The sequence below is a fragment of the Tasmannia lanceolata genome, unplaced genomic scaffold, assembly GCF_043159265.1.
Source record: "Tasmannia lanceolata isolate RefF3 unplaced genomic scaffold, GAP_Taslan_0.1 ptg000037l, whole genome shotgun sequence".
Taxonomy (NCBI): domain Eukaryota; kingdom Viridiplantae; phylum Streptophyta; class Magnoliopsida; order Canellales; family Winteraceae; genus Tasmannia; species Tasmannia lanceolata.
The window spans coordinates 4734154-4761059 of NW_027518714.1; the positions used below are offsets into that span (position 1 = coordinate 4734154).

A 26906-nucleotide genomic window follows, 5' to 3' on the forward strand; every position below is an offset into this window, starting at 1 on the left:
ACATGCTTGAGTTTACTCAAATATCATATAAACTAATTTCTACTTCAACAATCATGAAATGAAATGCATTGGATGGACTGTCATTTGCAGTTTCTTCCATCAACCCTACAAAGGAAGAACAACACGTGTATTCCATCAGACACAAGCACAAGAAGATAAGAACATATAAACACCAGATGTAATCTCCCACCCTCGCACACGCTTTAGGAGTTCCCCAATACAAATACTCCAATAAAGAAATAAGGTTTTATAGTATAGAATATATATAGTATAAGCAACAACCTCCAGTTTGCTAATTCATGAAGAGGAGCTTGAAGATTCAAACAATGAAATCCTTCTCATTTTATTTGATAGAGCTGTCATGGGTGAAACTCTGGTGAAGCAACCCTGTCAAGAACAACCTTCAAGGCCCTGTGAACAGAACTTGCAAAAGTTTGATGTTCCTTCTCATCGGACTTTCCTTCACACATCATTACAAAAGCATTTTTTTACTCTGCCCCCCAAAGTTGATATCTCAGCCCTCACTGGTTTAAGCTGAAGAGACAGAAGTGTCTGTTTCAGATCAGCCAGAAGCTCTGGATGATCCTCACAACATAGAGATGCCTTGATGTAAAAACTTTCTTCGTTAATTCCCACCACGTTGGACTCAACTACTTCATCAATGTCTGATGGAATTGTGTACACTTTACTGATTTATGTTGCATGCCTTTTGAGTTCCTTAACGTGATTGATCACTTCTGCAAGCAATGTAGCTTTGTCCATCTGCATTAGGTTGTCAGTTCAACTGTTTTTGTTAATTTTTTTACAGCAATCACCCATAACAAGTTCTTCACAGTCCAATTTTCTTACCATTAATGTCAGAATAAAACAAATCAAGTCAGAAATATCAGAATAAAGCTAATCAGTCAAGCAATTGCAACAATTAAAACATTAAGGCCCATATGAGAAGGAAAGGATGCCCAGAAAAATCTTTGCACCTTAGGAGGTGCATGGACAAGACTCCACAAATACAGTTGATATTCTAAAGAGAAATAAGTGATCGTGAATAGATGTGTGTTGCGTAAGAGGTCAAAGAGTCATGTAATCATATTCTTATCCATCAGGTGGCTTTGATTATTTGGTGGAGAATCCTTCCATGGTTCAGTGGATGTTGGGTTGTCCCATATTCATTCTCAGTTCTTTTGGAAGAGTGGAGTTGTCATCAGCTTGGGGAATGAAGGCCGTATTACATGGTCCTCGACCCCTTATGCAATTACTTGGGTTTTATGAAGTAAAAGAAATAGTAGAACCTATTATTTTTTCTTGAAAAAAAAAAGGTAGAACCTTTTAAGAAAAAGAGAAGGTTATTGTGTGAATTGCAGCAAAAGTCAAAAGCCTCTTAAACTCTTGGGCTATTGTTAGAGAGGAGTTTAAGGGTTACTCAATCCAAGATATGGATGTTTTTTCTCTGGGATCAATTGGGGTGTTATCTTTCTCTGGATAATTGTGTTGAGGGATTGTAGCAAGGGGTAGGATCATGTTCTTTTGCCCGGCTTAAGTATTTGATGCAGATAATAGGCCAATGAGTGGCATATTTGCCCATTAGGATTTATATTTCCATGTTATTTAGTTTAGGAATTTATTTTCCATGTTATTTTAGTTTCTAGGAATTTTAGTTTCTAGGGATTCTTACAATAGGCAGTTTCCTTATTTTAAGGACTCCTAATTGCCTATACATAGGCCTTATGTAGTTGAGATTATTAACTTTGATGATTAAATGAATTGAGATTCTCCCCTCTAATTTCTTCTTCTTCTTCTCCCTAATTTTGTCTCTTCTTCAAGTTATTTTCGTCTCTTCTTTCCCTATTCTTCTAATTCTCTCCCTTTTCCTCAATTTCTCTTCACAGTGCTGCATCAATTTGGTATCAGAGCTAAAGATCCAAGACTTTAGTGAGGCTCCTTCCTCTCGGTCCCAACATCATTCTTAGCCGACCTAGATCTTTGAATTTACGCAAACTTTCAGCCCTCATACACCTCATATCACAGCCTTATTTCAACCAAAAACCTTTTGATCCCAAGCCCTAAATTTTGCCCTAGAATACCCTTTAAAAAAAATTTACGAACCCACTGCTGTCCCATATCTACCCATAAAACCTCCTGCTTATCGTGTTACCACTACCACCAAAAAAACCCTTTTAATTTTCAGCCTTTACCTACCCCACAAAACCTGTAGAAGACTCCCACCAACCAGCCAGGCATATACCAAGCACCTCCATCCAGACCTTTCTCCAGGTTTTTAGGCTCTTCTTCATACACTTCTAGTTCACTATTTTCTACACCCAAGAACCCAGATTTGTCCACCCGTTAGCCCATTAAACCTAAGAAATACCCTCAACCAACAATCCTTTTCCCTACCCAATTCCCTCTCTGCTGCAGAAATTTTTAGATGTTGAATCTGCCTCTATCGTAGCATTAAGAGTCTCACGTGCCGCAAGAAACAATCCGCAAAATCTTCTCCGCCATTGTTGTTGAAGAAGTTTTGGGATTTTGGAAAGTTTCTGTGTCGAGATAAAATCGTGGCTTTATGTGAAAAGGCAGAATCGTGGTAAGCAAGGCAACTTCCATTTTGGGTTTTCCAAATACATCAACTTGCACGTTACCTTTATTGGGCAAGGGGAGACATGTGGCAAGCATGAGAGGCGTCATGTTACCTTCCCTGTTACACTTTCTATTTTGAAGTTATCTAACGGTAGCAGGTTACCCCTTTTTTACCAGCTTAATAGCTAAACCAAATTTCTTCACTTATTTCATACTTACCCAGTGACCTACAGTAGAAGGTAACAAAGTTTATGATAAACAAAAATATAAGCTGCTTCCGTGTTGCACTTGGAAAGGACGCTGCTGACAGTTTTTGCTACAATAACTTAACAAAGTTACGTTACCGTGCAGTAACTTGACTTTTCAAAAAGCAAAAAGCTACACAGTAACTTGGTAAATAAAGTTACCGGTTCCCTTCTTTGCATTACTAAAGAAGGCCACTAATACATTCCCCCCATTCTACCCTTGGGCAACCCCTATCTGATTTCATTTACAAAGTAAGTATAACCTAACCCCTTTTTTCCTAGGACAACCCCCTTTACAGTAATTAGTTTGGAACAAGTTCTCTGTTATGTGAAATATGTTGCTTCACTTGAGAAAAAAAAAATTTAGTATTCCCCTTCTTCCCCTTTGCACCCTTTTCTGTTTACAAAAACCTAAATCACCCCCCTATTTTACCTTTAGACACAAAAAAAAAGAGCAGAAATTGAATTTTCTTTTTCTCTTCTCATTCTCTCTCCTCTCTCCATCACATTTTATCTCTCCTCACCCGAGCTATTTCCAATCAAAATTGGCCCTCGACCTCAGCACGAAAGTTGTTCGTGACAACTTTTAGAGCGCATTCAGCCTATTTTCAACAGCGGACAGTAGTCTTCCGCATAGTTTCATGACCCATCTCAGCCGTTGATCGCATCCATTCTTCCGATCATCAGCTTTCACTCATCCGATTTGAGATCCGAGACAGGTGTTGTGTTCCATTCGACATGACAAACAAATCAGACGGTTGATTTCAGTTTTCGACGCCGATCCCAATGGCTCCGCCCTATGTTCCATATTTTGATAGGTACGACGAAAGCTATTGGAATAGCCGCTCACTTTCGGTATTATGAGGATACATGTTTACGTTGGATTGATGCTCTAGACGCATATCATGAGTACAATGGCCATGATCACCGCCAGACTATCTACTGGGCTAAAAAAACCGTGCGACGACAAGCCCGATGCTCATGGAGCCACATTGAAACGAACCGTCGTAGAAGACGTGAGCAGCCAATCTGTCGTTGGGAGGATGTTCGTGATGCATTTATGAATATTTATGCGCTCGACTATTTGAATCAACAGAGATTGAATCGTGAGCGAGAATATAAAGTGTTGTGTAGTGTTGAAAGTAAATTCGAAGCCCTCCTTGAATAACTAAAAGAAGACCGTCATTATATATGCGAAGCTAAAATTATAGCTGAAAATTCAGTGCGTCGTATACGTGAGCAAAGACAGCTTCACACTTCTGAGGCAAATATTGTGGCAGATCCATGTGAGGTTTTTCCCATGACAGAGTTGATCGAGCATCGTCCTGAGTCAGAGCCGAGTGACATGACTGTTGAGCCATTACCTGAGATAGATGATCGCGAGCTTATTACAGAGGATTGCCCTATATTTGCACCAATTAATCAGATTGTCGAGACTTGTGCCGACACAAATGAACTTGTTCCGCAGATTGATTATGAGGTCCATCTGCCTGTCATCACTGCTCAAGCTTCAGTCCTAGACTCTAATTTTATCATTGATTCTACTGAGCCTGATGAGATACTGGCGGATGACTTCCATGTAAATTCTCATGTGCCTACTGAGCTACCAGTTGATGTTGATTATGTGGAGGATGTTCCCCGATTGGTACCACCCATAGCTGTTTTGCCGATCACGCCGATCCAGGACGAGTACATTGCAATCTTCCCAGGTTTCCCGAGTCTCACGAAAGGCATGTATTTTAATGATTTTGTATGGATGCTTTATTCCATATTCCGCCGCCAGCCTTTCAGATCGCTTTCATTGCTGTTTCGAGCATTAGCCATCAGGATTGCTTCAGACGGATTGCGTCTCCTTCTACTTCATTGGATTATTTTCATATTTGACCAAGGCGAACTAGAACTCGAGGGCGAGTTCTTTTCAACCGGAGGAGAATGATGCAGATAATAGGCCAATAAGTGGCATATTTGCCCATTAGGATTTATATTTCCATGTTATTTAGTTTAGGAATTTATTTTCCATGTTATTTTAGTTTCTAAGAATTTTAGTTTCTAGGAATTCTTACATTAGGCAGTTTCCTTATTTTAAGGACTCCTAATTGCCTATATATAGGCCTTATGTAGTTGAGATTATTAACTTTGATGATTAAATGAATTGAGATTCTCCCCTCTAATTTCCTCTTCTTCTTCTCCAAGTCTTCATCTCCTCTTTCTCCTCTATTCTTCTTCTTCTTCTTCTCCCTAATTTCGTCTCTTCTTCAGGTTATTTTCGTCTCTTCTTCCCCTATTCTTCTAATTCTTTCCCTTTTCCTCAATTTCTCTTCACGGTGCTGCATCAGTATTTCATCCCCAACCTAGGATCGAGGCAACCTTTGAGAGAAGGGATATCTATCCAACATTATTTTATATGCCAAAGGGTGCTCCCCAGCCCCTTGGAGATTACTGAGGATTATTGATGACATTAAAGAGCTTAGTGCTGGGAATGAGTGCCACTTTTTTACATTCCTAGATGCGCTAATGAGATAACGGGCACCCTTGGCAAAAGGGGCGCGCATAGAGTTTCTTTGTATGTGGGTAACTTCAGCACAATTATATTTATCTATCATTTTTCTTCTTTTTCTTTCAATAAGGTTTTCTTTAGCATAAGAGAGAAGAAGAAAATGTCAGGAATGGGATGTTGGATAAACAAGTTTTTAACTTTTATGTAAGAAAAGGGTGTCCTAGGCAACAGAAAGAAGGGTGCTGTGATCTAATTGCAAAGAGGTGTGTAGAGAGAGAGAGAGAGAGAGAGAGAGAGAGAGAGAGAGAGAGAGATGAATGCAGTGCATAAAAGCCAAGTTACATAACAGCTACATGACATGATTTCATTTTCATTTTGAAAAAATACAAGATTCTTTAATACGCCCTTCTCCGATAGAACCCACAGAACTAAGATTTTTATTGCTTCTCTAGTGAAAGGCTATTGAAAATTAAAAATAAATAAATAAATAAACAGCAAGGAGAAATCAAAATCAAACAACAGGAAATCAGAGAAAAGATATCATCTCAAAAGTAGTAATAATAATATATAACTGACTATCGAGCATAGGAAATGAAGATACTCATTTTCTTATCAGGCAAGTCATTTTATCAAAAACTGGATATAAATAGCCAAAAAGTAGAATAAAGAATATAAGAAATTCAAAATAATCAAATAGAAATAATAGAAAATCACAGAAAATGCAAAGACCAGTACTTATACAGTGTTGATTCAATTTAAATTGGATTCTTGGCATGGTTGTCTCATAACCAATTCCAGTATATTAACAAAAACATTCACCTATAGTCCTATACTATATATAATAGGAACACTTGGGTGGCCCCAAGGTTACTTAAAACATTAGCAATTAAGTATCTTATAAATGCTAGATATCAAAGATATAAATGTAAATTTCTTTATAGCTATTAAATACCTTGCATACCTAATAATCATATTAAATAAATCTCTATCTCTATCTATCTAAATTTCTTTAAAGCTATTATAGTATGATATGGTTTAGATATATGCAAATATTGTAAACATTAAAACAAAATCTCTACATCTATCCTACATATGGAAAACTAGGGTGGGCCCCGAAGTAATTAAAAATCTTGTAAATGTAAATTTCTCTACAGCCATTATATATATATATATATATAAACTTACATATTTAAGCACATATTTTTCGTACAAATGATTTTAGCGCATAGCGTGTGCCATTTTTTATGTTATATAATATGAATCATCATATATCATGAAGTACCATACCTCCACAGAATACTAATTTAAAGTCTTAAACCTACAACCAGTTAAAATGGTGATTATTGAGTAACTCAATAGTTGTCAATCTCTCATATTAGGTGCATTATTATATTCCACACTTCAGACGAAGGAAGGTAAGCAGCTCGAATTATGCAGCCAGCACGTCATTTAGCGATTTCTTCATTTTTCCCCCCTTCTGAGCTATTTCCAAAACTACATTGACCTCTGCCGAGCTCTACCCTGCCCGCATTTCTTTTGAAGGGGGCCAGGATCGAACTCTCCATGAGATTCATAGTTGCATTACTTATAGCTTTCTTGTTCGTAGACAAAGCTGATTCGGAATTGTCGAGTTTCAACAATACCATTGTAACTGTTACGGATATGCGAGGTCGGGTGGTTTCTTGGTCCTCCGCTGGTACTTGTGGATTCAGAGGCACAAGAAGAGGGACACCATTTGCTGCTCAAACCGCAGCAGGAAATGCTGTCGAGTTCATAGAAAAGTTCTATAGAGAAAATTCCAGATCATTTAACAGCAACTAGTTGACATGGTAAAAATATATTTAAGAAAAGAAAAAGGGAACAACAAAATCTTCAGGGTGAAAACAGAAGTTAAAAGACAAGTACCTTTATCATGACAATTTCAATAGTCCATGCATGGCATATAAATACCCATCGTCCAGGAACAGGATTTGTTCGAAGAATTTATAAGTAATAAACATAATACAAATTAGAAATTTATCTCAGTTCCCTTTACAGTATCAAGCACTAAATTTCGCCAGCATTTCCTTGGTTTCAAAACTTAATTTAAGAAAAAACCGTTTCCATGTTCCACTGAAAGTCTTCATTGGTTTGGAAGAATATTTGAAAAACAGAGATATTCAGAGGCCTATGGCCTCTTTGGATATGGCTAGATTTTTCTTTTTTAAATGATGATGGATAAAATTTATTTGCACATAATCTAATATGCAAATAAATTTTTTAGAATGATGAAGTCGAACATAATTATCTGCAAATAACGGTTATAATAGTTTTAGAAAGGTGTTAGTGAATGACTTCCGAAGTGGTTCTGAATATTTCATATGCAAATGAGATTAAACTAAAACATCTTATCTCCAAATAATAATCAATTTCAGCATGCATCCAAAGAGGGCCTTAAATAGTTAATCCACTGTGGCCTGCCTTACTACTTACTTGTTTCTAACACATAAACATTTGTATTTAATAGAAGTACAATAAGCTAACATGAGAAGCAACTGCACCGATTATCGCTCTAAAAAATAGATTAAAGCTACACACCTTGTCTTATACTTGTATATAACAAAAATGTCAGCTTGAATTTTTCTTCAAAAATTTTATCCGCTGTTTAATAACTGTTTAATAAGAATAAACATGATAAAACTTGACAAATGGATAACTAATTGCACCATCCTGAAAGATACGTTGAAGGCATTTTTGTCATTCCCATGGCCCTTTGGCTCTACCATTTCTTTTCAAGGAATTCAATTTTCCCATATTGATAGGTTTCCATTTACATTAGAAATTTTTGTGATAGTGACATGACCCTGCCACTGATCATCAGGTAAAACCTTGGTCATTATCAAAAACAACAAATGCAAAGCAGAAAATAGAAACAAAACTAGAGTAAAGTTAGTCAGAGACGATGAAAGTAAAAAGTCCACAACTTAAGTCATTAGAAACAACAAAGCAACCACAAACCAAGATCAAGAACAAGAAGAGAATAATTCAAGAGCCCAAAACCTTATCAGTAGTCGGGACGAGGCTCCGGAGCGTTGTGAGATGAGCATTGATCCTCTCTCTCCGCCGTCTCTCCGCTTCGCTGTGATTCTTCAAGGCCGCTTTCGGCTTAGCATCAGAGATCCCTCTCTGAGCCAATCTCGTCGGACCCTTCACAAGTTCACCTCTATCAGTATCCAAAACCAACGAAGATGAACAAGAGCTACCACTTTGAATTGTAGGCAGAAACCCACCAAGATTCTGCGAAAATCCACGGAAAATTCGTGCAGATTCACTCTCACGAACAATGCCAAGATCCCCAGAAAAAGAACCCATCACTCCAACCAACCTACTCTAAGAACAAGAACAAAAGAAAATGAAAGGAAAACTCCTTCCATTTTAGCCTTTTTGGACATTGAATCGAGCATTTCGAGCAGGGACTGAACAGGGTCTAAGGGGATTTCAAAAAGTCACTTGCAGAGTCCGTGAATCTTCAATGCATAATACCTGGATATTCGAAACCCTAGAATTTAAGGGTGTTGTGAAGGGAAGAGAGTGTGTGGCCATATAAAATGGCTCCTCCTCATGAAAAGGTCTGAAAGTAGAACGAAGAACATACAAAACGGCGTCTGTGACGAACAAACAAAACCTTAGGATTTTGATAATTGCACCCAGCTTTGTCTTTTCTTTTTTTCTTTTTAATTGGCTTGTCAGAGTTTATGGTATATAATTTAATACCATAAACTCTCTCATACGGTATTTAATTCCTAATTTGGCCGTCTTTAAGGAACCTGTATCCATACCCCTTTAATTTGATAATGGCAACCATAGCTTGTCAATAGTTGTCCTCTGACTCCAGCACAAACGTATTTTGATATTTGCGCAAACACATCTGATCGTCTATTATTTAAAGAACTGTCACAGGTCATTACCGTTACCAAAAAGCCTGACAGCCAATTAAAATGAAGGGAAAATTACATTTACACCCCTCTAGTTTCTGACACATCCCCCTCTACCCCTATAGTTTAAAACGTGACAACTACAACCCCAGTAGTTTCAATTTGTATAAGGGAGGCCCCCTTAGTTGACGGTTCGTCCACAGATTGAAGGGTGAGGATGATCCGATGGAGCTGATTTTTTGGGCACAACCAATCTATGACAGGGCCCATCAAATGAACGCCTTGGATCATCCAAACAATGTGGGCCTACTGTGATTTTGGTAGTGTTTGGATTTGGGTATGGGCCACATTGTTTGGTTGATCCAAAGCGTTCATTTGACGGGCCCTAACATAGATAGGGTGTGCCCAAAAAATCAGCTCCATCGGATCATCCTAAGCCTTCAATCTGTGGACAAACCGTCAACTGAGGGGGCCGACCTTATACAAATTGAAACTACAGGAGTGTAGTTGTCACGTTTTAAACTATAGGAGTAGAAGTGAATGTGTCAGAAACTAGGGGGGGGGGGGGATGTAATTTTCCCTAAAATGAAAGGATATGTATAAAAACATGATTTTGCTGATAACATTTCCCAAAATTAATTAAAAAATTTCAACAATAATTTCATTCCAGCAGGAGTAGAAACAGAATACCACCTCTCAGGGCATAAAGCAGATTCTTGCATTTCCCACCTTTAAACAGAGAACGTGACATTGAATAGGATAGAATGGAAGAAAATGATTCACGTTGATGAACCCATCTAGAGCTAGGATTAGAGCCGGGTAGATTCCTTTCACTTTCTTCATGAAATATTTCTAAAAGGATTCATTTAGCCGACCCCACCTAATTTGGGATAAAGGCTTTGTTGAGTTGAATTCCGCCCTAGTGTAAATTGATAAATTCCGCCCAGCGTCCTTTTCATTTTTTTTGAAACAAATGCCAGAATTGTGCCAATCTCCAGCACATGATTCCAAAATCCGAATGCACTTCTTCTCCCTTCGTACTTGGAAATGAACATTAAAATCCCTTACATGCAATACATATTTCATTGGCAAGTCATTCACCTACCTTCCAATGTAGGTGAAGCTGAATGTTAGGCTCCCCTCTCCTCCTATGTGTGAAGTTACCAAGAGCCCGATTTTTTTTCAAGGGAGTTTATATTTTTACACACTACCTTGTATTGGTAGATAAAACCCTTAAATTTTAAATTTTCCTCATCGGTTGTCAGGTGAGCCGTGAGCCTAGACATTATAGACATCAGTATCAACGCCAGTTTTTAATCATGGAAATAGAAAGCTACACTTGTTTGATGGGGATTCCTTTATTTCCCATTAAATTTATGTTTCCTATATGTTTATTTAAATCCTTCTTTAGTGACCTCCCTTATTTAATTAATTGAAACTCGAAAATGTCCTTTGGCTTGAGGTCAGGGACGGAAAAATATAGATGGCATGAAGAGCCATGTGGCCCATGTCAGGCTTCAAGGAATTCTATTCAAGGAGAAAGTTTCTATATGAAGTAACTCATTCGGGCTCCTTTTTACATACCTTGGGTGAGTGCATTGTCATCTTCTACATTTGAAGATGAGTTCTTTGCCCCACCAAACACAAACCCTTTAGAGAATAGAAGTTTATATTGGGGTTGTCTTGATTCGCTTGAATGCGGATAATGTTAGAATATGTGGGATCCAACAGTTATATTGGGTTAGGATCTCACCCTTGGATCATCTTAGAGGTAGATTAGGTAAGTTGGGTAAACGAGGCAACTAGATAAATTAGGCAAGTGGATTAGAAGAGACAAGCAATAGAGATTATGAAAGTAGATTTGATTAGGATTATTTCCTTCTGGAATTATCTTGATTCCATTCCATGTTTATCATGTAAGTGCTCTATATAAGCACACATTGATCATCTTGTAAATGAATCCAAGTTTAGTGAAATATCTAGAATTTATCATAAAAGGCCATATCTTTTTAATGAACCCAAAGACTTCGGGTAATACAAAACCTAACTTATGGTGGATTGAGCTGGGGCTTCATATTGTGAAAGATAGTGGTGGTATAAGACCTAACACTTTGGAGACATCAAGTGAGACCGATAATAACAACTCGATATACATATTTTTTTAAAAATAGATGTTGGATATTTTACTCGATAGTTGTCGGCAAATAGGCTGAGCGGTGTATGGATTTTAAAAAGAAAAGAAAAAAGCATCTCACCAATATTATACTATGACAATTTAGTTTTAACAATCTTAATGCTGCTGTTACTCTAATTTTTAAACATGTTTAGTGGTTAAAACATGAAAACAAAAAGAACATAGCCCATTGCATGTCAGTTGTATTGTCTCTTTCATTTCACGAGGAAAGATGGTGACATCTACATGCCGAACATATTGGGTAATTTAAGATGTTTACTATTTATACTGTCTGGTATGATCTCTACATGAAGCATACTTCCTTCTACCGGATTTAAGATGTTTACTATTTATACTGTATGGTATGATCTCTACATGAAGCATACTTCTTTCTACCGGCTGCTGGGACTCGTGCTCTGTTAACATGGATGAGAGGATAATTGGAATACATATCGTTAAAATACAGAGACTTAAAGAATTTCCAAGAAATTTCGGGTTGTGGGCTCTTTTCTGGGAAAACTTAGAAGTTGAAACTAAGGGTGTCAATTTTGGCTCGGGCTCGGAAGCTCACTCGGGCTCGGCTCGTTAAGAATTTAATATATTTATATATATATAATATATATTAATAGAGGAAATGGTTTGTGCACAGCTGCACAGATAGCTTATCTGTGCATGACTGCCACAAACCATGAGGGGGGCACATTTTTGGAGGGATCCAAAGCATTCATTTGGATAGGGTGTGTACAAAAAATCAGCCCTATAAGATCATCTTAACCCAATCAAAGTTGGAGGGGAAGATGGACAAACACTGTTTCTGCCCATTTTTTTCCTCCACAAATGGTAGGGTTAGGATAATCCTATAGGGCTGATTTTTTGTACACGCCCTATCCATGGAAGGGCCTTCCAAATGAATGCTTTAGATCCCTCCAAAAATGTGCCCCCCTATGGTTTGTGGCAGCCATGCACAGATAAGCTATTTATGAAGGTGCACACAAACCATTTCCTCTATTAATATATACACTAAAAGGATTGTCCAGGGAGTGAAAGGCGGAGGCAAAACATGTCACTTCTTTTTTGCAACCCCATTTGTTACTTGGACCACCCCTAGTGTAAAAAGAGTAATCAAATTACACTAGATAGGGCTGTCCAGGGAAGTTGAGGGGTGTGAACTTAATATAACCCAAGCTTTATAAGGCTCGCAAGCCTAGCCGAGCCTAACCGAGCTGAGCCTGGTTCGAGCCCGAGCCGAGCTTTTGAGCTTAACGAGCAGAGTCGAGCCTGGCCAAGCTCGTTTACATCCCTAGTTGAAACATATAAAAAAGGGGCGATGAAAAAAAGCGTTAGAGTCTGCCTACAATTCGCTCTAAAGAGGGGGCGCATGATCTCACAGGGGGCGAAAATATCATCTTCCAAAAAGAAACCAAAATTTGGAGGAAAAATTAGCACACAAAAATTAAAGGGAGAACAATTATTTCGATTTGACTGATCCGAACCATCCATCTGATAGTTAGGCCTATATTTGGATGGATGTGATCAACAAATATTGATACAGAGTGAAAGGTAGTTATGAGTGGGCCCCAACCATGCCACGGCTGACGGCTTCTCTTTCATCAACCTCCTGCCGCTTATGAGGGTGGCGCAGAGGAAGAGGCTGGAGGGATAGAAAGAGCGAGAAATCCTCTGGAAACAAAATTCAGTATCAAAACTTTCCTATTCTCCATTTGGTAACCAAATTAATAACGCCAAAATTCAGTTTTTAAAAGAAAACATCGGATTTGTAGGGCAAAAAAATAAATAGCGGAAATAAACACGCATTGTATGATAGATAGATACGCTAGTCTTTTTCTCTCCTCTGTGGCTTTTCTTCTCTATTAAGTTTTCATCGTGCCGTTATACAGCCCCGACATGTTCGACTCTTTTCCTCTCTCGTTTCAGATACTTTTCACCAACATTTGGTTCTAGAAAACCCTAGCCAGGGTTCTCAAAGCCCTCGCTAAGGTTCTTCTCTGTTCAATTCTTCTAAATTCGAGAGAATCGATCTGGATCGCTGTAACCATGGCTGCAGTCAACCATCCGATCACGATTAGAGAAGCCCTAACGGTGTGTCTCTGCTTCCTTTTCTTCTTCTTCATATGCACGCGTGATTGAATATTTATATTGCTCCCTTCTGTGATTTATTTGCAGCTCACAAGCTTAGGGATTAATCCACAGTTTTTTACCTTTACTCATGTGACGATGGAATCAGAGAAGTACATATGCGTGCGTGAAACTTCTCCACAAAATAGTATTATTATTGTGGACATGAGTATGCCTATGCAGCCATTAAGGAGGCCCATTACTGCAGACTCTGCATTGATGAATCCTGATATCAGAATCCTGGCTCTAAAAGGTAGCAATATGTTCTCATTCTTGTTTTTTTTTTTTTTTTCAATTCCGAAAGCACATGTCATGCTCTATTCACACATTTTTTCCCTAGACTGGATAGTTTCAGAAAATTTGCATGCCCTGAGTACAATCTGGAGAAACCATTACCCTTTCACATGTTATCTAAGTGGAAGCTGCCTTACAATTTTTCTATGTTATCTGATGCATTTTAGAATGCAATTTTGGTATGCCATGATTGTCCAGTTATATCTTGAACTTTGGTAAGTCCTAGATTTTCCTAATGTTTTTGAATGAAAGATAGTAGTTATTATTCAATCTTGGGTTTCAATAGCTAATTGCTCGAATACCATGGTAAACCAGGAAAAAATGGCTAAAGGATTAAGCTAGTATTCAGTGACTAACCTACCCTTAGTAAATAAGCTATTTCAAAATGAGAATGACTATGCAGGAAGAAACTTTTATGACCATTGGTAAAAGACAATTTTTGGATCCCACAGGGGACATCTACATGAAATCAAGAAGGTTGATTTTGTAGAGGCACCCCACATGGCCTTGGTTCCATACTGTGGGGATTTAGCGTATCTTGACACAACACACCCTAAGCGAGGCTCAATGAATCAAGAGTTTATGATCATCCGATCAAGGTGTTCTGAACGGCATCATGAGGCAACCCACATGGCCTTGGTTCCATCCCAAGCGGACATGAGACACCCATGTGTAAGAGTAAGGAGTACAGAAACAAATGGTTTAGATTTCTTGATGGAACCCACCCTAAACAAGGCTTGACAGATCATTTATACGAGTTAGAAGTAGGCCTAATAAGTGTCTTTTAGAAAGGAGCGTAGCAGTCCCTTTCTTCTTAGCATTTTCCGAATGCTTCAAAAAACAAAGGTTTGAGATTTTTTTGGCATTCATATACGTTGATAGGGGATTCGTCAGGAAGAATGTGTTTAACTGGTTATTATTGATGAACTGATTTAATAGTTACCATTAAAAAAAAAACTGTATTTATATAGTTGGACTGGGGATTGGTTATTATTGATCAAGTTTCAATTGCGGGAATTGTTTGTATTCCTTGCATGCACAGTCGGTTCATGGCTTATGAAGTATTCAGTTTTTCCTATAGAGCTTGTGGCAGGTTATTCAAAAAACCAGAGGCAGACAGCTGATAATCCACACCAAAAACGGATCATTATTAGCGTAGCAGGGGATAATCTAATGAAATGATTAGGCTTTCATTTAGATCATGTGACAGAGGCAATTCAAAAGAGCTGTGTTAGAGTTTTGATAATTCACACTGAAATTAGTTCAATAGTAGCATAAATGGGGAGAATCCATATATAAGATATGGCTGTATTCCTGCATGGCACTGCAAAACAGACTTACAGCAAAGATGAACACTCCTCCAAAACTCCGAAATTGCACCAAAACCAACTATAAATGGATCCAAAACCCTTGCCTCCCAAGCGATCACAACCCTTGATTCTTTCTAATCCTAATCAGTAATCATTGGAACTACCACCCTAAAAAACTTTCCTTCATTCCAAAAGTCTAAACTAGAAATCCAAAGCTATACACCCAAATCTACATTTCACCTTGTCCTACGTAGGGTCCACATGAAAACAAGTAAAGCTTCTCCTAAAAATAATAAGAAATCCCCTAACCCAATTGATCGGTCCTGCCAAGTATTACCCAAACAAAGACTAAGGGCCTAAGGGGCCATCTCGATACGCGGATTTTAGAATCCAGGTTTTTAGTTTGAAAACATTGTAAAAGAGGGTTCATGATCTGGCTGTTGTATGCTGTCCTGGCAGTGTTTATTGGATTTTAAGTAAGAAAACCAGGTTTTAGAAATCTCATGATTGGGGAGCGGTTTCTAAAACCTGGTTTTCTTACTTAAAATCCAAGAATCGCTGCCAGGACAGCACGTAGTCCCATCTAAATGAAAACAATGAAGCTTCTAAAGTTTCATAATAGAGTAACATTGATAGGGGAATTAATGTGGACGTGATCTTTTGCATCTTCTGCACGGCTCAGAAAACACTAGTTCGGTGTTGGGTTTTATTTTTATTTTTGATTGCATGATAGTTATCTCCCTTATTCATAGGGAAGCTATCCTAGGTCATGGATTGCTACCCCACTGAGGATTGTATATCTTGGTTTCAGGCTTGGCCTGACTGCACATTTGTTTTGTTAGTGTTGCATGAATTTCTGAAGTTCATGTGATACTTTATATTTTAAAGAATTTTATGTTGTAGTTTAGTGTCTGACTGGAGCTTCTTTACTTAATTGAAGCTCAACTAGCAGGTACTACTCATGACCATCTTCAAATTTTCAATATCGAGATGAAGCTCAAGATTAAATCTTATCAGATGCCGGAGCAGGTAACCATATGGCCTTCTTTCCATCCACCCACATAGTAGTTGAATTAAATTTTGTTCTTATTTATATTATTTAGTATTGAAGATGGTTCAGTGATATCCACAGGTTGTGTTTTGGAAATGGATCACTCCGAAGTTGTTGGGATTAGTTACACCGACCTCAGTATATCACTGGTCCATAGAAGGTAAGTTTTAAAGGTGTTCTCTGTGAATTGCCTTACATACATGTTGCTTGCTTGCCTTCATAGGCCCTCTGTGGTGCCCTACTGTGAAATGAGTTGTACTTCAATTGGGAAATTGGTCTTGAGTATTTTCTGTACATGGAGTCTATGATTCATGCTACTATACCTTGCTTGCAGGTGAGTCAGAGCCTGTAAAAATGTTTGAGAGAACAGCAAATTTGTCTGGCAATCAAATAATCAACTACCACTGTGATCCTTATGAGAAATGGCTTGTTTTAATTGGCATTGCTCCTGGTGCACCTGAGGTATGTCCATTGTTACGTTCTTCAAATTTGCATCTCTGCATTGTGTATTATACTTATTTATTTCTGATTAGGTTTGCTGTTGAAGTAACGCTTACAAGCAATTTATGGGATGTTTTTATGTTTAGAGACCACAACTTGTCAGGGGGAACATGCAACTATTTTCTGTAGATCAGCAACGTAGTCAAGCTCTAGAAGCACATGCTGCAGCATTTGCATTTTTTAAAGTGAGTATTGCGGTTTCTGTTTTTATTCAAAACCATAAATCTGTCATTTCTTGATCGTTTCTATTGTGTGTCCTGAAATTGTTTGCCACCACTTGTTTCCATGCAGGTTGCAGGAAATGAAAATCCTTCTTCTCTTATTTGCTTTGCATCAAAGACCATGAATGCTGGCCAAATTATTTGCAAATTGCATTTCATTGAGCTTGGTGCCCAGCCAGGTCTGCTTCTGCTTTCATATTCCTTTGCTGCCATCTGTATTGGATTTCCAATTCATATTTCATATGTTTCCTTGTCTTTTCGACGGGCAGATGGAAGCTTTGTGTCTTAGGGCACATTTGGCTACCATGAATTTTTTTTTCATGATTAAGTAGTGTTTCCATGTGGTGAGATGGGGATAGGAAGGGTGAAGAGTCTAAAAACTCTACTCAAAGTGGTGAGAAGTGGCTAAAAATCAGAAAACAAAAAACTCTACTCAATGCAGGATCGAATTTTTCCTGTTTTTTAGCCACTTCTCACCCTCATCTCGATCGTGCCCTTTCAAATCTCTCCTCCCACCTGCCCTTTCTGTCTCTTACCACTTGGATACTCTAATTTATCAGGAAATGAAATTCCTGGCAGCCAGACGTGCCCTTAAATCATCTATTTGTCAAACGACACTTCTAATTGGTGTAGTGGTTGAAGTGTTGTGATGACACTCGCGTACTCATGAATTTTATTTTTCTCAACCTGGTAGGATAAACGTATTGTGTTCTCAATAATAGAATACCTACGGGGGAATGAGTTATTTGACTTATTTTCGAATACTGTATAGTATTTTTTTATATATTTAAGGACCTAAACTTCGGTTGGGCCTATAGCTTAATGGGTACTTTGTACCCCAACTTTGAGGTCGTAGGTTCAATCCCAGCTTACCTACCAAAAAAATCCCCCAGACTTTTAGAATATGATGATAATTATCGTCAGCATGTACTGAAATTTGTAGTTGGGGTTTTGTACCCCAACTTTTTATCTATTGACTAATTTTTAAGATGGCTTCATTAGGGAAACCGGGTTTTACAAAGAAGCAATCAGACCTCTTTTTCCCATGAGATTTTGCTGATGACTTTCCAGTTTCAATGCAGGTAAACTATTTTGTTTTGTATCTTCTGCTGAAGATATAATAATACTAGTGTTGATTTCCAATTCATTTTCTGTGCAGATATCACACCAGTACAGCCTGATATATGTAATCACAAAACTTGGACTTTTATTTGTTATTGACCTTGAGACAGCTAGTGTTGTTTACCGCAATCGAATTAGTCCAGATCCCATATTTTTGACTGCAGAAGCTTCATCAGTAGGGGGATTCTATGCAGTCAATAGGCGAGGACGAGTTTTACTCGCTACTGTCAATGAAGCAACCATTGTTCCCTTTATCAGTGGTCAGGTATGACATTGAAGCTGTCTGCCTGTCTGTCTCTTCAAGCAAACTTTGGGGCAGAACAATTATTGATGATTACGTATTTTACAGCTAAACAATTTGGAATTGGCTGTTAACCTTGCAAAGCGGGGAAAGTTTCCAGGGGCTGAAAATGTGGTGAGCTTTTGACCTATGCCACCGACCAACTCTTCCTCCTAGGATCAAAATTACTGAAATATTTTCTTTGCATGACATATTCTTCAATTGTTTTTTTATTGGTAGCTCTTCGATTCTTTTAGCATATAGTAATCGATCTTCTGCTGAATAACTCCAGGAAACATCTTTCCTTACATTTGTTGGGCATTTAGAAGTATCTAAAATGTAGTTTTAATTGATTGGGTCAAGATGATGCATCTTCTTGTTTGGATATGTGGATCAATCTTCTGGGTCCCTCCCTATGTTTTAAAACTTCAGATATTCATTCATCAGAGTGGAATTCGTTGATTCCACTGTTAGGAAGGGCATACAACTAGGTTCTGTACTTGTATCGGGCACTTCCCTCGATTGGTTTTTTTAGGTGTAAGAATCCTTACTGATTTTTATCTGAAGGAATTTGGCATTTTCTTATCTTGGTCAGTCAATGTTTTTTTGCATGTATCCAACACTTGTGCAAGACCCAAATTAATTGGAAACATTATGAAGTGCAAATCCATAGCCCTTTAAAATAGAAGTTGGGGAAGGATGATCTTTGAAGAAAGAAATTTTTCCATCTGATGATTTTTATTTGAATTTCAGAATATTTTTTGTGTGTTTTAGTAGAATGTTCAAGATTGGAGTGAAAGTTCTTTTGATTTAATCCAAAGCATAGAAGTCACTAAGGAAGGTGCACCTTCTAACAAGGAGTGTTTTCTCTATTTACCATGACAAATAGGGACAGTGGAAAATGGCGAAAAAAAGAGCAAGAAAGGAAATTAACATAAATAGTGGCATTTTTGGTAAAGAAAAGAATGATGGTCAATATACTTTGACCACATGTTGGGAGCCCCAATAGATAGTTATGGGATTTGCATTTTCCAAAGGTTGGAACCATGCATTACTTTTTTCCATGCATTGTAGAGTATTCCTAGGTTGAATTCATCTTATATTTCAATTCTCTATGCATTGTAGACTTTTCATAACCTTTAATTTTCATCTTTTCTTATATTTTGCAACCACAACAACGAGGATCACAACCACGATCAACCCAACCACAATCATAACCAACCTAGCCAATGATGATCACAACCAACAACCAACCAACAAACAAAGCAACAACCAATAGGGTGCACAAACCACCAACCAAGAGCGAACAAGCCACCAACTAAATACCAACAAATCACCAACCAAACACCGACCAACCACTCACAAATCACCAACCCAATTCACATCAGTATGCGAAGAAGCCACCAACCAACCAACAAATCACGGAACCAATGAAGAATACGAAGAAGAAACCAACCAACCAATGAACTACCAACAAAGAAAACGAAACTACATCATGCGGAAACGACAAGAAGACAACCCTCCATTCTTGGAACTACATGACAACACTCCCCCTCAAGGCACAACCTCCCTCTTAGACATTTCATCAAACATTTGGGGTGCTCCTTTGAGATCAAGACAAAGGACATTCGATACAAGGAATATATAGAGAGAAAACAAAGATTAGGATGGAGTGGATGGGGTGAGATGCAAAAAAGAAAAAGAAGAAGAAAGCATTTAAACCATAAAGAAATGGATTAAAGAACTGAAAGAACTCAAAACAACGAGATTTATGGAGAAAGAACAAGAAAAGATGCTATGGATCGAGAAAAGAATGGATCTTTTTGTGGTTTTTGTTTTGTTTTGGATGGATGGATTTACAATTGATATTTACAAGAAAGGGTGGGGTTTAGGAACTCACAAGAAGAGAATGATTAGGGTTTCACGGATTTAGGGTGTGGGGTTCACGAATTTAGGGTAATGGATGGAGGGATTAGAGCTTAGGGATGCACTAAGGAGGATGAACCCAAAAAGGGTTTTGGGAAAATCAAGGAGGAGGGAGTCTCGTCGTGTCTTGAGGATAACATGTGAGAGAGAGAGAGAGAGAGAGACGTGAATGGGAGATGGTGATGGGAAAACTCTTCTTCTGTTTTCCCTTTCCTCTAGGATCTTAGCTCAGATACCATGTACGAAATGGGAATACGGAATATGGTTAGACAGGAAGAAGAAGAGGAATGGAGAGGATGGAGAGTCTCTACTAAGGAGCTCTCCCATGAATACGATATATATATATACGTGTGTGTGTGTGTGTGCGCGCCCAATGTCGGGCAACATGGTACAAAGACTGCAACACCCCTCACAATACACATAATGACCTAAATACCCTCCAAGACACTTCAACATAGTGTAACTGATCCAACAACAATATTGTGTGAATACCTTGAACACCGTCTCATATTACATTGATCACCCTTCACTGTAGCACAAGCAATTGATATGAACATGTCCATCTGAAGACCTTTCAACTGAGCCTCATGTTATTGCTGATTCCATTGAGTCTACATAGATACAACTGAAATGTTATTTTTATTTTCACCAAGTTTTAGTTTTGGCATCTGCCAAACCAAGAAGTGTAAACAAGAGTAACTCATGGACTTTTTCATTTGACAGGTTGTTCAGCGATTCCAAGAGTTGTTTTCTCAAACAAAATACAAGGAGGCTGCTGAACTTGCTGCTGAATCTCCACAAGGAATTCTTCACACCCCAGAGACTGTAGCCAAGTTTCGGGTACCAGGGTTTTAATGCTGATATTAGAAATAACTGCCCTTTGGTTTCTTTTAATGCTTACATTCTAAATTTGTTAAACTCTGGCGATACTACCTTTAAAAAAATAAAAATAAAATCTGGCAATATAAATCAGCAGTCATGCATAATCTATTAATCATCATTCTTGTGAGGAATGAGGCTTCAGTTTATAAATAAATTTTGTTTCTCACCTCAAATCTTTCAAAGCTTCGGTTTTTTAACAAGGGTTCCGAGCTATTCATGCTGGCTCTCTTTGTCTAGTATAATGTAGTGTGGTACTGTGGGTGTTTTCAGGTTTGGATGTTTTCTGAATTTGTGACTGTTTCTGTTTCTGATGCAGAGTGTTCCTGTACAAGCTGGCCAAACACCACCAATACTGCAGTACTTTGGAACTTTGCTGACATGGGGAAAGCTTAATGCATTTGAATCTCTTGAGTTGTCTCGTTTGGTTGTGAACAATAATAAACCGAATCTTTTGGAAAATTGGCTTGCCGAGGATAAGCTTGAATGCAGTGAGGAGCTGGGTGATCTTGTCAAGGTACTGCTCGATTGTCTCACTCCTTTTTAAGTTTTTTTTTGAGTTAATGTTCTATTATCTTAATGAAGCCTCTTATTTTTTATCTTCTCCTCCCTACTGTCGATTGTGCACAAGGAATGTTGCGAGGTTCCTCATTTTATTCAGTAAATTTAAATTTCCTTCTCTCAAATTTTATTTTATATCTTCTTCATAGCAGCCAAAGTTTGTAGTATGCCCGAGGGACTCTGGTATGCTTTAGGTTCTGATATAGGACCGCTGCTTAAGTTGTTACGGATGATAAATATTGCACACCAGCTTCAGGCATCACAACATCGAGCTTTGTACTTCAACTCTTCAATGAATGATTGAAAGTGTATGAGATAATTTAGAAATTTATAAATTAGTAATTTAAACCACTTAGCCCTTTATAATTTTCATTACACAAAAGTATAATACGAGCCTTGGCGCAATGGTAAAGTTGCTCCATTGTGACCTGGTGGTCACGGGTTTGAGTCACGGAAACAGCATCTCTGCAGAGCAGGGGTAAGGCTGCGTACATCTAGCCCTCCCCAGACCCTGCAATGGCGGGAGCCTTGTGCACTGGGCCACCCTTTAAAAGTATAATGAGCTATGCCTGTTATGTCTCTTTGTGGGGGCTACATGCACTATGAAAGATCGAGCGTTGCTCTATTCTATATGGTATTTCTAGGGTGTATTTTGATATTATTTTTCAGAAGTTGATAAACTCAACTGTTTAAAGCGCTATGCCGGTTAGTCTCTTTGTGGGGGCTACATGCACTGTGAAAGATTGAGCGTAGCTCTATTCTTTATGGCATTTCTTGGGTGTGTTTTGATATGGATGTTTTGATCATTTGTGTCTACATGGAATGTTGTGTCTATTGATCTCAATGTTAATTGAATTATTTCACCTTTTTCCAGTCAATTTCCTCAGTTTGGCGATCTCATACGTAGTTGTTTTGTAGACATTGGATAATGATCTTGCACTGAAAATATACATTAAGGCAAGGGCCACCCCCAAAGTTGTTGCAGCTTTTGCTGAGCGAAGGGAATTTGACAAAATACTTATTTATTCTAAACAGGTAATTGGATGCATGGATCTTCTCTCTCAATCCCTTTGTTATTTGTATTATTTCTTTGGTTTTTTGCTTTCAGTTTTGACATTTTGAAAAGGTGATGAAAATCTAGCATGCTCTTCTTGCTGTTCGTATGAGCCTGCAGGATGATTTTTTGCCTCTTTTTTCTTGGTGTAGGTCGGGTATACACCTGATTATCTGTTCCTTCTGCAAACTATTTTGAGATCTGATCCTCAGGTACTATTCTATTGATTTTGTTTTCTTTGTACACCGTCATACGTTACTTTCCTATGTCCTTTTAAGTGCAATAAAGTTTGTGCTATTTTTTCTACTAGTAAGTCTCATGTATTTGCACTTTCTATCCTTACATAGGGTGAATGATTTAGTCAAATGTGTATGAAGCTAGAAATTCATCTAATGCGGTTGGTGATTAGGACATGATGTAGTAATTTAATTTTCTTTTGCTACACCATCTGTTATTTACAATTTCATGTGATCCTGGACTATGCAGGGTGCTGTTAATTTTGCTCTTATGATGTCGCAAATGGAAGGAGGTTCTCCAGTTGATTACCACACAGTTGCAGATCTTTTCCTTCAGGTTTGGCTAAAGATGTTTTTTCATGTCCCATTTCTTTTTATTTGCATATAAAATACTTCCCATTGAGAATATTAAAGCTATTCTGTCGAGAAGAGTGGCCTTTAGGTATATTGAAGCTATCTGCATATAAAATACTTCCCATTGAGAATAGTTTGGTGCTAGATTTTTATTTGTTGTGTTTCTATGTTTTCTTTTATGTTTCCTCTTTTCTTTTCTTCATCGTCTTTTCTCGATGACATTGTACTGCTCCTTTATACCATCCCGGTGTGACTTTTGCTTTTCTTCTTTTAATAAATTATTTTCCATTTAAAAATTGCTTGTCATTTTTTGCTATGATGGTAAAACATCTGTTTAGTCGGTCCATTAAAAAAAATGTTTAGTAGGAAGAGCTTATTGAATTTGTAAACGCATTAGATAAAACTTCTCCTAAGCTCCCTCCTCCCATATATTATTATTATTATTGTAGTTCGCCTGAGCTCTCTGTTTCAGGTGCTGCATAACATAACCTTTTTCATGGTGGCTTATTGGAATTTTTACTAAACAATGATTAGTGGTTATTTCAGAAAATTCAAAACTGATCTCGCACCATTGATTGATTTGGTCTACCATCAATATTCTCGGTTATACCTATTCTTGTTTGCCAACCACTTTCTTGGTCTGAAGCATGCCCATTTTCATTTTCCTTTTTCTGATTTTGTGGGCTCCCCCTCGTGTGAAGCAGATATTTACTGGATTTAAAATTTCCTTTTCTGTCTTTTGTCACGGAAGTTTTTGCATCTTTGAAGAAAACAATTCCTGATACCATTCTTTTCAACCTTTCATCACCTTAATATGTGTTCCTGGTATGACTTGACATGCAATTTTATGCTCGAACTATTGGAGCATATATCTGTGGTTAGGCTTCATGTCATTGATCTTGCTGTCTCCCGTGCCACATCAGGAAGCATTTTCTTTGCTGTCCTAGTTTTTATTCTCTGGTTGTGTGGCCCTCTCCCTTTCAACATGATTCTTTCTGGATATTTTATTTATTTTCTGTTGTTTGCCCAAACTAGTTGGGGTCGGCATGCTGCCTTACCCCTGAACCCAAAAAATACCTTCTGCTTACATGCAATGGATACTTGGAATGCCCAAAGCATCACATCTTGTAGCACACCTAGATCCTGTAGGGAGATCCTTCTGTTGTCTAAAGGCTTTATGGCATTTTCATTACTTCTCAGAATGGTTGGAGCATAAAGGTAAGGCTTTCATGTCATTTCACTGTTCGGCAGTGTAGACAAAAGATTAAAGTGCTTTTGAACATATGGCCCGTTTGGATGCCGAGAAGATTTTGATTTGGATTTCTCACATGCAGCTCATTTTGCTTTGTGATTCGGATCCAGATCAAATCCTTGGATTTCCAAATCAGCGACTGACAATGAAAAAAATCAGATTTCCAAATATGCTGTGGAAATAAGTAATTCGAAATCCACAGATTTGGCATTTTCCTTCACCCTCTTTGCTCCTCAACCTCTCCCCTCAAGTAGGAAGTACCCCCCTTCCCTCTCTCTCTCTCTCTCCTCACCATGAGCTGGCGGATCTATTCAATTTGTATTCAAAACTCAATTCCAAATCCAAATACAAAATATGAGGTATCCAAACGGGCCCTAATCTAATTTGGTGCTCTTTGTCAATGTGTTCTTATGGCATACTAAGGATTACACTCTGTTACTTTAGTTCCTCTACACTAAGCTAATTTGGTGATCTGTTGGTTTTTTTTTTTTTTTTTTGCAGAGATATATGATACGTGAGGCAACTGCATTCTTATTAGATGTTGTGAAGCGTAACTTGCCGGAACATGCACACCTTTAACTTTAGGCTGCTGCTTTTCTTTCTGTTCTTATCTTTTGCCTGCTTTAACAGGGCCTCCAAATCAATAATTGTTGAAGTATATAAATTGATTAAATAACACCAACTCTAACTGCTTAAGGATTTGGAGAAATTAGTTGTTTCACATGGTATCAGATTTTGTCCCGATTTCAAAACCCAACAACTCCTTGATATTAAAAATCCGGCCAAAGTAACAAAAAAAAAAGGAAGAAGAAGAAGAAAATGGAGGCAACACGTCAGGGGGTTCTGAAGCACAAATGATCAAGTAGCATCAACTCTAAGTTTAACAGCTTAAGCTTTCGGAGTAATTGGTTGTTTCACAATAATTGAACACGACATTCGACTTGTTATTTGGCATGCCAAAGAAGAGGCCACGTGTTCTATTATTATGAAATCATAATGGGATAAAGAAAAGCTCTCATACAAGGTGCATGGACCCAGATAACCACAAGGTCTAACTATTAAAAGACTAGAGCCTGCAATGAGTTTGATCGACAAATGTGTTTTTTAGGTTATGCTTGCTCTGGAATTGGATTGTGGTTGATGCATGTAGTCAATGTCAGCCACCTATTATGGGAATGATATGTAGCAGCTTGGAACAAAATCCCTAGTAAGAAACTAATTGACATTTTTTTATTCAAAGATGCCCAAAAAAAAAGGTTCACGATAAAATAGAGTCTCTATTGGTTGTGTGTACCAAGGAGCGAGGGAGGAGAGGGAGGAGAGCTTATTCCACCCTCTAAAATGGCAGAATTAACACTTTGCATTAATGAGCGTTAAAGGGGGTGAATTCATCCTGTAAGATAGCCCTTTCAAATAGGCTATATATACACTGAAAACCCATAATTTTGCAATATCTAATACTTTCTCACGGCCAAACAACTTCTCAATGATTGCCAGCGAAAAACCCTGTGAACTGCCTCCCTGGCCCTCCGCAGTTGATCGGGTTCCGTCAACCACCACCCTATTCTCAACCTCACTTCGATATGAAAGCTTGTTGCATAAGGGTTGATATGTTGTTGTTTTTTTTCTTTTCTGGGAGGACATGGTGGTTGACCCTGCCAATGTAAATGAGTTTCAAGAGTTGTATAGGAAAGTCCTTCCAAGACTGTACTATGATTCCTTTAACGGAGGAGTTTAGGAGCAGCACACGTCGAAGCAGAATGTTGAAGCATTTAGAATAATCACGTCCCTATTAGCTTTGATTCAATTCTTAATGTAGAGAATGAATCTTAACTCCGGCCATGATGATCAGATGGAGCATGCAATCTGACCATTGAAGACAATCCTGATGAACACAGTCTGTTAATCACTAGATAGATCTTCCAATCTATCCTACTCCGAATGTCACTAGATAGATCTTCCAATCTACCCTAGTCCGAATGTTCAGATCAATGGAATATGGTCTCCCTTGAAAGATCAGGTGTTGGGACCCTAATAGAACTCACCCTTAAAAGCTAGCCATTAGGATTTCTACTAATCTTTGCTTTCGTGTGGAACCTAATAAATTTAGGATTTCTACTAATCTTGAAAAAATTACAAAGAGCCTAATGTGTGTTTAAGTAAAACACTCATAGGATAAACATGGAAAGACAAGCATTGATCGTGGAAAGATAAAAAGATAGAAATATACTAGTATAAAATAATTGCTAATCTAATATGGTTCCCTAAAATATCTTGGTGACATCATCTAACCAATTTGCTTAATCTACCGCAAAGATAATCC

General features: G+C 38.0%; 1 protein-coding gene and 1 pseudogene across 7 annotated transcripts; one reads left to right on the forward strand and one right to left on the reverse strand.

Moving 5' to 3' along the window:
* Positions 1-8989, reverse strand: LOC143861155 (transcription factor bHLH30-like; annotated as a pseudogene). The gene is made up of 2 exons (XR_013239928.1): positions 8359-8989; positions 1-762 (listed from the first exon to the last, which is right to left on the reverse strand). The product of XR_013239928.1 is annotated as a transcription factor bHLH30-like (transcript).
* Positions 8990-12998: 4009 nt separating this feature from the next.
* LOC143862448 (clathrin heavy chain 2-like) lies at positions 12999-25311 on the forward strand. Of its 6 annotated transcripts, none has more exons than XM_077373499.1 (10): positions 12999-13130; positions 13342-13506; positions 13591-13795; positions 16087-16175; positions 16279-16357; positions 16532-16659; positions 16785-16883; positions 16990-17098; positions 17922-18001; positions 18079-18213. In XM_077373499.1, the coding sequence occupies exons 2-9, from the start codon at positions 13462-13464 to the stop codon at positions 17966-17968; spliced, it is 801 nt and encodes a 266-aa protein (XP_077229614.1). In that variant the 5' UTR covers positions 12999-13130; positions 13342-13461; the 3' UTR covers positions 17969-18001; positions 18079-18213. The 6 variants fall into 6 exon arrangements, 5 of the variants coding, with proteins under 5 accessions (XP_077229614.1, XP_077229616.1, XP_077229613.1 ...); XR_013240311.1 differs by having other exon boundaries at positions 13008-13506; positions 18079-18105; positions 18206-18306; XM_077373500.1 differs by having other exon boundaries at positions 13044-13130; positions 13305-13506.
* The last annotated feature ends 1595 nt before the right edge of the window (positions 25312-26906 follow it).

Coding starts and splice junctions, on each gene's coding strand:
- LOC143862448 (XM_077373497.1), top strand. Junction 21,644..22,605: donor AGCTGGGTGATCTTGTCAAG/GTACTGCTCGAT, acceptor GTTGTTTTGTAG/ACATTGGATAATGATCTTGC. Junction 22,723..22,893: donor TACTTATTTATTCTAAACAG/GTAATTGGATGC, acceptor TTCTTGGTGTAG/GTCGGGTATACACCTGATTA.